Below are 12,693 nucleotides of genomic sequence, written 5' to 3' on the forward strand. Positions count from 1 at the left end.
ATGGGTAGTACGGGACGATGGGTAGTACGGGACGATGGGCAGTACAGGACGATGGGTAGTACGGGGCTCCAGGTATGATAGGTAGTACGGGACGATGGGTAGTACGGGGCTCCAGCTACGATGGGTAGTACGGGACGATGGGTAGTACGGGACGATGGGTAGTACGGGGCTCCAGCTATGATGGGTAGTACGGGGCTCAAGCTATGATGGGTAGTACTTGACGATGGGTAGTATGGGACGATGGGTAGTACGGGACGATGGGTAGTACGGGGTTCCAGCTATGATGGGTAGTACGGGACGATGGGTAGTACGGGGCTCCAGCTATGATGGGTAGTACGGGACGATGGGTAGTACGGGGCTCCAGCTACGATGGGTAGTACGGGACGATGGGTAATACGGGACAATGGGTAGTACGGGGCTCCAGCTATGATGCGTAGTACGGGACGATGGGTAGTACAGGACGATGGGTAGTACGGGGCTCCAGCTACGATGAGTAGTACGGGACGATGGGTAGTACAGGGTTCCAGCTATCATGGGTAGTACGGGGCTCCAGCTATGATGGGTAGTACGGGACGATGGGTAGTACGGGGCTCCAGCTATGATGGGTAGTACGGGGCTCCAGCTATGATGGGTAGTACGGGACGATGGGTAGTACGGGGCTCCAGCTATGATGAGTAGTACGGGACGATGGGTAGTACGGGGCTCCAGCTATGATGGGTAGTACGGGACGATGGGTAGTACGGGGCTCCAGCTATGATGGGTAGTACGGGACGATGGGTAGTACGGGGCTCCAGCTATGATGGGTAGTACGGGACGATGGGTAGTACGGGGTTCCAGCTATGACGGGTAGTACGGGGCTCAAGCTATGATGGGTAGTACGGGATGATGGGTAGTACGGGGCTCCAGCTACGATGGGTAGTACGGGGCTCCAGCTATGATGGGTAGTACGGGACGATTGGTAGTACGGGACGATGGGTAGTACGGGGCTCCAGCTACGATGGGTAGTACTGGACGATGGGTAGTACGGGACGATGGGTAGTACGGGACGATGGGTAGTACAGGGTTCCAGCTATGATGGGTAGTACGGGACGATGGGTAGTACGGGGCTCCAGCTATGATAGGTAGTATGGGACGATGGGTAGTACGGGACAATAGGTAGTACGGGGCTCCAGCCATGATGGGTAGTACGGGACGATGGGTAGTACGGGGCTCCAGCTATGATGGGTAGTACGGGACGATGGGTAGTACGGGGCTCCAGCTATGATGGGTAGTACGGGGTTCCAGCTATGACGGGTAGTACGGGGCTCAAGCTATGATGGGTAGTACGGGATGATGGGTAGTACGGGGCTCCAGGTACGATGGGTAGTACAGGGCTCCAGCTATGATGGGTAGTACGGGACGATGGGTAGTACGGGGCTCCAGCTATGATGGGTAGTAAGGGACGATGGGTAGTACGGGATGATGGGAAGTACGGGGCTCCAGCTATGATGGGTAGTACGGGACGATGGGTAGTACGGGACGATGGGTAGTACGGGGCTCCAGCTATGATGGGTAGTACGGGACGATGGGTAGTACGGGGCTCCAGCTATGATGGGTAGTACGGGACGATGGGTAGTACGGGACAATGGGTAGTACGGGACGATGGGTAGTACGGGACAATGGGTAGTACGGGACAATGGGTAGTACGGGACAATGGGTAGTACGGGACGATGGGTAGTACAGGGTTCCAGCTATGATGGTTAGTACGGGATGATGGGTAGTATGGGACGATGGGCAGTATGGGACGATGGGCAGTACGGGACGATGGGTAGTACGGGACGATGGGTAGTACGGGACGATGGGTAGTACAGGGTTCCAGCTATGATGGGTAGTACGGGACGATGCGTAGTGCGGGGCTCCAGCTATGATAGGTAGTACGGGACGATGGGTAGTATGGGGCTCCAGCTATGATGGGTAGTACGGGACAATAGGTAGTACGGGGCTCCAGCTATGATGGGTAGTACTGGACGATGGGTAGTACGGGGCTCCAGCTATGATGGGTAGTACGGGACGATGGGTAGTACGGGGCTCCAGCTATGATGGGTAGTACGGGGCTCCAGCTATGATGGGTAGTACGGGACGATGGGTAGTACGGGACGATGGGTAGTACGGGACGATGGGTAGTACAGGGTTCCAGCTACGATGGGTAGTACGGGACGATGGGTAGTACGGGACGATGGGTAGTACAGGGTTCCAGCTACGATGGGTAGTACGGGACGATGGGTAGTACGGGACGATGGGTAGTACGGGATGATGGGTAGTACGGGACGATGGGTAGTACAGGGTTCCAGCTACGATGGGTAGTACGGGACGATGGGTAGTACAGGGTTCCAGCTACGATGGGTAGTACGGGACGATGGGTAGTACGGGACGATGGGTAGTACGGGACGATGGGTAGTACGGGGCTCCAGCTATGATGGGTAGTACTGGACGATGGGTAGTACGGGGCGATGGGTAGTATGGGACGATGGGTAGTACGGGGCTCCAGCTATGATGGGTAGTACGGGACGATGGGTAGTACGGGGCTCCAACTATGATGGGTAGTACGGGACGATGGGTAGTACGGGACGATGGGTAGTACGGGACGATGGGTAGTACGGGACGATGGGTAGTACAGGGTTCCAGCTACGATGGGTAGTACGGGACGATGGGTAGTACGGGACGATGGGTAGTACAGGGTTCCAGCTACGATGGGTAGTACGGGACGATGGGTAGTACGGGACGATGGGTAGTACGGGACGATGGGTAGTACGGGACGATGGGTAGTACGGGACGATGGGTAGTACAGGGTTCCAGCTATGATGGGTAGTACGGGACGATGGGTAGTACGGGACGATGAGTAGTACGGGGCTCCAGCTATGATGGGTAGTACGGGACGATGGGTAGTACGGGACGATGGGTAGTACGGGACGATGGGTAGTACGGGACGATGGGTAGTACGGGACGATGGGTAGTACGGGACGATGGGTAGTACGGGACGATGGGTAGTACGGGGCTCCAGCTACTTGCAGTGTAAAATCAAAGTAAAGAAAAACAAAGACCACCAACAAAACCATCATATTGTACAACATTTAATAAGTGATATCTTATGTACCACGCTGCTAACCGCACACTATATACTATAACTATATACCGGGTGGTCTTGTTGGTGTGCTCCCCCCCCCTGGAGTTTTGAGGGCTGCGATACAGCTCCGGGGGATCCTCCTACTCAGTCTCTTCTAGTTCAGAAACACTTGGCAGTACACGCGGCGTTACATTCCCTGTCATGCCGGGCTGTCCCGGAGCGCATTGCTCCTCCCACAGCGCAGGCGTTAATAAAGCAAAATGTGAGAGCCAAGCTCGAAAAAAGGAAGCACAAAGTGGCAGATGGGGAGCAGGGATTAAAGGTGTTTGCTGAGGTGCAGTGACAGACGTGGCATATTCAACTGGAAAATACAAGGTAGTAACAAGTACAACCTGTAGCACCCGCAATACAGCCAAGATATAGTGAGGGCAAAACCCCAGCTTAGGAGATAGGGCCCTAACTTCCATCCCCTACTCGTGGACTAATCCGAGTGTTTCAATATAATTGGTGCACGGAGAAGGGTAAGGACACAGCATGGGATCTCCCGTACGCGTCTCTCTCTCTCTCTCTCTCTCTCTCTCTCCTCCTCTCCGCAGTGACTGTGTCCCAGGTCCCCCTGCAGGGGAAGAGTTAGAGCAAACTTAATTACACATGAAGCTGGGTTTTTGTTTGAGTAAAAACACCATATATTTCACCGCCTGTGGTCTCTCTCATACATCCCCACCTGGGAGAGGCCAGGGACACCGAATCCAGGACCCCAGACACGCTTACTCATCCAGTGACATGTTCAGGATGGACGTGTCAGAGAGGTGTGCCTGCTGATGCGAGATGAGGTTCCCTTTCTGGTGGAAGATCTCCCCGCAGGGGGGGCAGGTGTAAGGCTTGTCTCCAGTGTGCAGTCGTTGATGTGTGATGAGGTTGTGCTTGACCCTGAAGGTCTTCCTACAGTTGGTGCAGGTGTAGGGTCTCTCCCCAGTGTGCAACCTCTGGTGCTTGGATAGCTGCTGTTTCTGGATAAAGTGTTTACCGCAGTCCTCGCAGGCGTATGGTTTTTCCCCGGAGTGGATCCTCTGGTGGTTGATGAGGGTGAACATGTGGTTGAAGTCCTTACTGCACTCACTGCACTGATATGGTCTTCGCTTTGCTGCGACTCCCTTGCAGTCGGCCTGCTCTCTCTCCTCCTCCGTTCGAGCTTCTTCCTTTGGATTGATGACATCCTCCTCAGAAGTGGAAGCAGAAGGTGCCTTCTGTCGGTGAATTCTTTCGTGAGCGATAAGAATTCCCCGGCGGTTAAAGCTTTTCCCACACTGCGTACAAGTGTAGGGTTTCTCCCCAGTGTGGATTCTCTGATGGGTCATCAGGTTGTGCTTCAGGCTGAAGCTCCGGCCGCACTCCTGGCAGGTGTAGGGTTTCTCCCCTGTGTGCAGCCTGAGGTGCTTGGTCAGGTGCTGCTTTTGAATGAAGCTCTTCCCACACACCTCACAGGGGTACGGGCGTTCCCCAGAGTGGATTCTCAGGTGGTTGATTAGAGTGTGCTTCTGGCTGAATGTTTTCCCACACACCGAACATGTGAAAACCCGAAGGCGTGGACGAAGTTTCAGAGTGTGGGAGCGTCTCTGAGTCGTGCTCACCCTTCGCTTCTCCTGCTGTGGCATGTCTTGTAGTACATTAGTGTCCGTAGACAGTCTCTGGTCCCGATGGCTCCTCTCATGGATGTGCAGTGTCTCCCTGCGGCTGAAACTCTTTCCACACTGAGTGCAGATATAGGGCTTCTCCCCGGTGTGACTTCTCCGGTGCGTGAGGAGGTTGTGCTTCAGGCTAAAGCTCCTCCTGCACAGGTCACAGGTGTAGGGTTTCTCCCCCGTGTGCAGCCTCTGGTGCTTGCTCAAGTGTCGCTTTTGCAGGAACGTCTTCCCGCACTGATCACAGATATGCATCCTCTCCCCAGAATGCTGCCGCAGGTGCCGTACAAGCTGCTGTTTCTGGGAGAAATCCTGACCGCACTTGGTGCAGGGAAAGCTCTTGCCCCCGGTGTGGGACTCTTCGTGCCTGTGCAGACTCAGCCGGCTCTTGCAGCTTATCCCACACACAGCACACGTGTACCGTGATGCCAGCAGGGGAATGACTGAATCGTCCTGGAGGGTAAAGGTCTCCTCACTTTTAGTGATCAGCAGGGACGTACTCTGGCCCTCTGTGTTACAGACCGAGGATTCGGCCTCATTCCCCCAATGTGTTCTTTGGTGTACTGTGAGGATTCCCCTCCGGTTGAACGTCCTCCCGCAGTCAGTGCAGGAGTACGGTTTCTCCCCCGTGTGGATTCTCTGATGCGCCATAAGGTTGTGCTTGACGCTGAAGCTTTTTCCGCACTGCTCGCAGGTGTAGGGTTTTTCCCCTGTGTGCAGTCTGCGGTGCTTGGTCAGGTGCTGCTTCTGAATGAAGCTCTTTCCGCAGACCTCGCAAGGGTATGGTCTCTCCCCAGAGTGGATCCTCAAGTGGTTGATCAGGGTGTGCTTGTGTTTGAAGGTCTTGGTGCACACGTTACACTTGTAAACTCTCAAGTGCCCACGTGGCAGCCTCCGTGGCACCAGCAGCTTCTTGATGTAAAAGCTCCTTGGAGTCACAAAAGTCTCTGACCCTCCTTGCTGAGGTTTCCCCAGAGCTGCCCCCAAGTGACGCTGCACTGTGGCTTTGTGCCTGGAGTGGATCTTCTGGTGGGAAACGTAGGTGCTCTGGCGGGTGAAGCACTTCCCGCATTCACTGCATGTGTAGGGTTTCTCCCCCGTGTGCGTCTTCTGGTGTGTGAGCAGGTTATGCTTCAGGCTGAATCTCCTTGCACACTGAATGCAGGCATAGGGCCTCTCCCCTGTGTGCACGCGAAGATGCTTGGTGAGGTGCTGCTTCTGCACAAAGCTTCGGCCGCACTCTGGGCAGGCGTAGGGCCTCTCCCCCGTGTGGATCCTGTAATGATTGACAAAGGTTTGCTTGTGCCCAAAACGCTTCCCGCACTGGGGGCATATGAAGGGTCTCGTAGCCACAGCAGTTCCACAACTTGCACCCAGAGAAGGATCCCCATCACCAGTAGCTCCCCAACTCTCATCTTGGGGGGTGATCTCTGCTGGCAGGGAAGGGCTCGGTGGACTTCCCACCTGCTCCTGTGGTACCAGGATGTTCTCCGGAAACCTCTGCTCCCTGTGGCTCCTTTCGTGCGTGCGCAAAGTCTCCCTGCGGCTGAAGCCTTTCCCACAATGGGTGCAGGTGTAGGGCTTCTCCCCAGTATGGATTCTCTGGTGGGTCATCAGGTTGTGCTTCAAGCTGAAGTTTCGGCCGCACTGCTGGCAGGTGTAGGGTCTCTCCCCCGTGTGCAGCCTCTGGTGCTTGGTGAGGTGCTGCTTCTGGATGAAGCTCTTCCCACACTGTGCACAGGTATACGGGCGCTCCCCGGTGTGTATTCTCTGGTGCTTCACCAGGTTGTGTCTTTGCCCGAACCCCTTTCCGCACACAAGGCAGTGGAAGGGCTTCTCCGCTTCTTCGGGACATTGTGGTCCCACACTTGGGGAATTCTGACGTCCCCATAGATCCGCCTCCTCCTCCTCTTCCGTTTTCACAGTGTATTCATCCAGTTGCCCCTCCAGATGACTGGGATTTAAGGACCAGTGGTGAAATAAAGCCATGCCCCCCGACTGCGCCTCCTGCTCCTCTCCCACTGCTTCCTGGTCCGAGAAATCTCCATTCATAATCTTAGAATCTGCAGCAAAAGATGAATGAGAAGACGTTAATCTCAGGTGTAACCCCATGATGGATATGTCATGTCTCATAGGTCTCTGATGTCACTGTCACAGAGTGGTAGCAGGGACAAATTCTCTGTCCATCAGGTCCCCTCTGTCTTTGACAGGCTCATAGCTCCCTTCTTTCTGTCACTGTGTCACCCTGCGGGGGAGGGACAGACTCATAGCTCCCTTCTGTCTGTCACTGTGCCACCCTGCGGGGGGAGGGACAGACTCATAGCTCCCTTCTGTCTGTCACTGTGTCACCCTGCGGGGGGAGGGACAGACTCATAGCTCCCTTCTGTCTGTGTCACTGTGTCACCCTGTGGGGAGAGGGACAGACTCATAGCTCCCTTCTGTCTGTGTCACTGTGTCACCCTGCGGGGGGTGGGACAGACTCATAGCTCCCGTCTGTGTCACTCATAGCTCAGCCTTTACTTTTTGTCACTAAAAATACAGGATATGAAAACAACTACGGACCTAAACTAACCCCCGACCCTAACCGCTAAACCCCTTAAATTAACCCCTTACTGCTAAAACCCCTTAAATAAACCCCCTTACCCTAACCGCTAAAACCCCTTAAATTAACCCCTTACCCTAACCGCTAAAATCCCTTAAATTTACCCCCTTACCCTAACCGCTAAAACTCCTTAAATTTACACCCTTACCCTAACCGCTAAAACCCCTTAAATTTACCCCCTAACCACTAAACCCCCTTAAATTAACCCCCTACCCTGTATTGGGAAGTACCACTTATTAGCTTAAGTGTGCCATGACATGTGCTTTGAGTTAGCAGAGCTCTCTCTCTCTGTCACATGTTTACCATATATAGAGTTGTTTACTGCAAAGGAAGTGTGACTCATCAGTCTAAGTATGCATTTTGCTACAACCCTTAGGCTTCCTCCAATCGGCGTGGGGCTCGGGGGGCGGTGGCGTGGGGCTGGGGGGGCGGCGGCGTGGGGCTGGGGGGGCGGCGGCGTGGGGCTCGGGGGGCGGCGTGGGGCTCGGGGGGCGGCGGCGTGGGGCTTGGGGGGGGGGCGGCGTGGGGCTCGGGGGGGGGGGCGGCGTGGGGCTGGGGGGGGGGCGGCGTGGGGCTCGGGGGGCGGCGGCGTGGGGCTTGGGGGGCGGCGTGGGGCTCGGGGGGGGGCGGCGTGGGGCTCGGGGGGGGGGCGGCGTGGGGCTCGGGGGGGGGGCGGCGTGGGGCTCGGGGGGGGGGCGGCGTGGGGCTCGGGGGGCGGCGGCGTGGGGCTGGGGGGCGGCGGCGTTGGGCTCGGGGGGCGGCGGCGTGGGGCTCGGGGGGGGGCGGCGTGGGGCTCGGGGGGGGGGCGGCGTGGGGCTCGGGGGGGGGGCGGCGTGGGGCTCGGGGGGGGGGCGGCGTGGGGCTGGGGGGGGCGGCGTGGGGCTCGGGGGGGGGGCGGCGTGGGGCTCGGGGGGGGGCGGCGTGGGGCTCGGGGGGCGGCGGCGTGGGGCTCGGGGGGCGGCGGCGTGGGGCTCGGGGGGGGGCGGCGTGGGGCTGGGGGGGGGGCGGCGTGGGGCTGGGGGGGCGGCGGCGTGGGGCTGGGGGGGCGGCGGCGTGGGGCTCGGGGGGGGGGCGGCGTGGGGCTCGGGGGGGGGCGGCGTGGGGCTCGGGGGGGGGGCGGCGTGGGGCTCGGGGGGCGGCGGCGTGGGGCTCGGGGGCGTGGGGCTCGGGGGGGGGCGGCGTGGGGCTCGGGGGGGGCGGCGTGGGGCTCGGGGGGGGCGGCGTGGGGCTCGGGGGGGGCGGCGTGGGGCTCGGGGGGCGGCGGCGTGGGGCAGGGGGGGGGGGCGGCGTGGGGCTGGGGGGGCGGCGGCGTGGGGCTCGGGGGGCGGCGGCGTGGGGCTCGGGGGGGCGGCGGCGTGGGGCTCGGGGGGGGGGGGCGGCGGCGTGGGGCTCGGGGGGGGGGGCGGCAGCGTGGGGCTCGGGGGGGGGGGGCGGCGTGGGGCTCGGGGGGCGGCGGCGTGGGGCTCGGGGGGCGGCGGCGTGGGGCTCGGGGGGGGGGCGGCGGCGTGGGGCTCGGGGGGCGGCGGCGTGGGGCTCGGGGGGGCGGCGTGGGGCTCGGGGGGGGCGGCGTGGGGCTCGGGGGCGGCGGCGTGGGGCTCGGGGGGGGCGGCGTGGGGCTCGGGGGGGGCGGCGTGGGGCTCGGGGGGCGGCGGCGTGGGGCTGGGGGGGGGGCGGCGTGGGGCTGGGGGGGCGGCGGCGTGGGGCTCGGGGGGCGGCGGCGTGGGGCTCGTGGGGGGGGCGGCGTGGGGCTCGGGGGGGGGCGGCGTGGGGCTCGGGGGGGGGGGGCGGCGTGGGGCTCGGGGGGGGGGGCGGCGTGGGGCTCGGGGGGCGGCGGCGTGGGGCTGGGGGGGGGGCGGCGTGGGGCTGGGGGGGCGGCGGCGTGGGGCTCGGGGGGCGGCGGCGTGGGGCTCGGGGGGGGGCGGCGTGGGGCTCGGGGGGGGGCGGCGTGGGGGGGGGCGGCGTGGGGCTCGGGGGGCGGCGGCGTGGGGCTCGGGGGGCGGCGGCGTGGGGCTCGGGGGGCGGCGTGGGGCTCGGGGGGCGGCGGCGTGGGGCTCGGGGGGGGCGGCGTGGGGCTCGGGGGGGGCGGCGTGGGGCTCGGGGGCGGCGGCGTGGGGCTGGGGGGGGCGGCGTGGGGCTCGGGGGGCGGCGGCGTGGGGCTCGGGGGGGCGGCGGCGTGGGGCTGGGGGGCGGCGGCGTGGGGCTCGGGGGGGCGGCGGCGTGGGGCTCGGGGGGGGGCGGCGGCGTGGGGCTGGGGGCGGCGGCGTGGGGCTCGGGGGGGCGGCGGCGTGGGGCTCGGGGGGCGGCGGCGTGGGGCTCGGGGGGGGCGGCGTGGGGCTCGGGGGGGGCGGTGTGGGGCTCGGGGGGGGGCGGCGTGGGGCTTGGGGGGCGGCGGCGTGGGGCTTGGGGGCGGCGGCGTGGGGCTCGGGGGGCGGCGTGGGGCTCGGGGGCGGCGGTTTCAGCTTGGGATTGGTGACGGGGGGGAGTCACAGGCAAATGTCCCATTCCTGGTGCACAGGGGGAATATATTGACCAATAAGAAGAGAGAGGGGGGGAATATTGACCAATAGGGGGAGAGAGGGGCACAGGGGGAGTATATTGACCAATAGGAAGAGAGAGGGGGGAATATTGACCAATAGGGAGAGAGAGGGGCACAGGGGGAGTACATTGACCAATAGAGAGGGGCACAGGGGGTGTATATTGACCAATAGGGGGAGAGAGGGGCACAGGGGGAGTATATTGACCAATAGGAAGAGAGAGGGGGGGAATATTGACCAATAGGGAGAGAGAGGGGCACAGGGGGAGTATATTGACCAATAGGAAGAGAGAGGGGGGGAATATTGACCAATAGGGAGAGAGAGGGGCACAGGGGGAGTACATTGACCAATAGAGAGGGGCACAGGGGGAGTACATTGACCAATAGGGGGAGAGAGGGAGTATATTGACCAATAGGGAGAGAGAGGGGCACAGGGGGAGTATATTGACCAATAGGGAGAGAGAGGGGCACAGGGGGAGAATATTGACCAATAGGGAGAGAGAGGGGCACAAGGGGAGTATATTGACCAATAGAGAGGGGCACAGGGGGAGTATATTGACCAATAGGAAGAGAGAGGGGCACAGGGGGATAATATTGACCAATAGGGAGAGAGAGGGGCACAGGGGGAGTATATTGACCAATAGGGGGAGAGAGGGGCACAGGGGGTGTATATTGACCAATAGGGGGAGAGAGGGGCACAGGGGGAGTACATTGACCAATAGGGGGAGAGAGGGAGTATATTGACCAATAGGGAGAGAGAGGGGCACAGGGGGGAGTATATTGACCAATAGGGAGAGAGAGGGGCACAGGGGGGAGTATATTGACCAATCGGGAGAGAGAGGGGCACAGGGGGAGTATATTGACCAATAGGGAGAGAGAGGGGCACAGGGGGGAGTATATTGACCAATCGGGAGAGAGAGGGGCACAAGGGTAGAATATTGAACAATAGGGAGAGAGAGAGAGAGAGGCACAGGGGGAGTATATTGACCAATAGAGAGAGAGAGGGGCACAGGGGGAGAATATTGACCAATAGGGAGAGAGAGGGGCACAGGGGGAGTATATTGACCAATAGAGAGAGGGGCACAGGGGGAGTATACTGACCAATAGGGAGAGAGAGAGCCACAGGGGGAGAATATTGACCAATAGGGAGAGAGAGAGGGGCACAGGGGGAGTATATTGACCAATAGAGAGGGGCACAGGGGGAGTATATTGATCAATAGGAAGAGAGAGGGGCACAGGGGGAGTATATTGACCAATAGGGAGAGAGAGGGGCACAGGGGGAGTATATTGACCAATAGGGAGAGAGAGGGGCACAGGGGGGAGTATATTGACCAATAGGAAGAGAGAGGGGCACAGGGGGATAATATTGACCAATAGGGAGAGAGAGAGGGGCACAGGGGGAGTATATTGACCAATAGAGAGGGGCACAGGGGGAGTATATTGATCAATAGGAAGAGAGAGGGGCACAGGGGGAGTATATTGACCAATAGGGAGAGAGAGGGGCACAGGGGGGAGTATATTGACCAATAGGGAGAGAGAGGGGCACAGGGGGAGTATATTGACCAATAGGGAGAGAGAGGGGCACAGGGGGGAGTATATTGACCAATAGGGAGAGAAAGGGGCACAGGGGGAGTATATTGACCAATAGGGAGAGAGAGGGGCACAGGGGGAGTATATTGACCAATAGGGGGAGAGAGGGGCACAGGGGGTGTATATTGACCAATAGGGGGAGAGAGGGGCACAGGGGGAGAATATTGACCAATCGGGAGAGAGAGGGGCACAGGGGGAGAATATTGACCAATCGGGAGAGAGAGGGGCACAGGGGGAGTATATTGACCAATAGGGAGAGAGAGGGGCACAGGGGGAGTATATTGACCAATAGGGGGGAGAGAGGGGCACAGGGGGTGTATATTGACCAATAGGGGGAGAGAGGGGCACAGGGGGAGTACATTGACCAATAGGGGAGAGAGGGGCACAGGGGGAGTACATTGACCAATAGGGGGAGAGAGGGGCACAGGGGGAGTACATTGACCAATAGGGGGAGAGAGGGGCACAGGGGGAGTACATTGACCAATAGGGGGAGAGAGGGGCACAGGGGGAGTACATTGACCAATAGGGGGAGAGAGGGAGTATATTGACCAATAGGGAGTGAGCGGGACACATGAGATGTCACATTATATTATGGGTGAGGTCTCTCACCTGGAAACAGATGTCTCTCCCTCTAACAGCAGCACTTTCTCGCAATCTCTAGTTCAAGATGACAGCTCTAGGATGTCTCTTACACTTTGTATGAGGAGCTCTTTACCTTGCACTTCCTGTATGAGGCTGTCTCTCTCTTCCTTGCACTTCCTGTATGAGGCTGTCTCTCTCTTCCTTGCACTTCCTGTATGAGGCTGTCTCTCCCTTGCACTTCCTGTATGAGGCTGTCTCTCCCTTGCACTCCCTGTGTGAGGCTGTCTCTCTCTATCTCTCTCTCCCTTGCCCACCCTGTGTGAGGCTGTCCCCCTCTCCCCCTCTCCCCACCTGTGTGAGCCTCTCTCTCTCTCTCTCTCTCTCTCTCTCCCTTGCACTCCCTGTATGAGGCTGTCTCTCTCTCCCTTGCACTCCCTGTGTGGGGCTGTCTCTCTCTCCCTTGCACTCCCTATGTGAGGCTGTCTCTCCCCTGCACTCCCTGTGTGAGGCTGTCTCTCTCTCCTCTGCACTCTCTGTGTGAGGCTGTCTCTCTCTCCCTTGCACTCCCTGTGTGAGGCTGTCTCTCTCTCCCTTGCACTCC

The 12,693-nt window shown here is 60.1% G+C and overlaps 1 protein-coding gene across 1 annotated transcript; it reads right to left on the minus strand.

Moving 5' to 3' along the window:
* Positions 1–3,094: 3,094 nt before the first annotated feature.
* On the minus strand, positions 3,095–12,416 carry LOC142485992 (uncharacterized). Its single transcript, XM_075584654.1, has 2 exons — positions 12,120–12,416; positions 3,095–6,848 (listed from the first exon to the last, which is right to left on the minus strand). The coding sequence occupies exon 2, from the start codon at positions 6,835–6,837 to the stop codon at positions 3,871–3,873; it is 2,967 nt and encodes a 988-aa protein (XP_075440769.1). The 5' UTR covers positions 6,838–6,848; positions 12,120–12,416; the 3' UTR covers positions 3,095–3,870.
* Positions 12,417–12,693: the final 277 nt, after the last annotated feature.

This window comes from Ascaphus truei, unplaced genomic scaffold, assembly GCF_040206685.1.
Source record: "Ascaphus truei isolate aAscTru1 unplaced genomic scaffold, aAscTru1.hap1 HAP1_SCAFFOLD_699, whole genome shotgun sequence".
Taxonomy (NCBI): domain Eukaryota; kingdom Metazoa; phylum Chordata; class Amphibia; order Anura; family Ascaphidae; genus Ascaphus; species Ascaphus truei.

Bases quoted from the DNA above. Each gene is read 5' to 3' on its own strand.
- LOC142485992 (XM_075584654.1), bottom strand. From the start codon at position 6,837: ATGAATGGAGATTTCTCGGACCAGGAAGCAGTGGGAGAGGAGCAGGAG.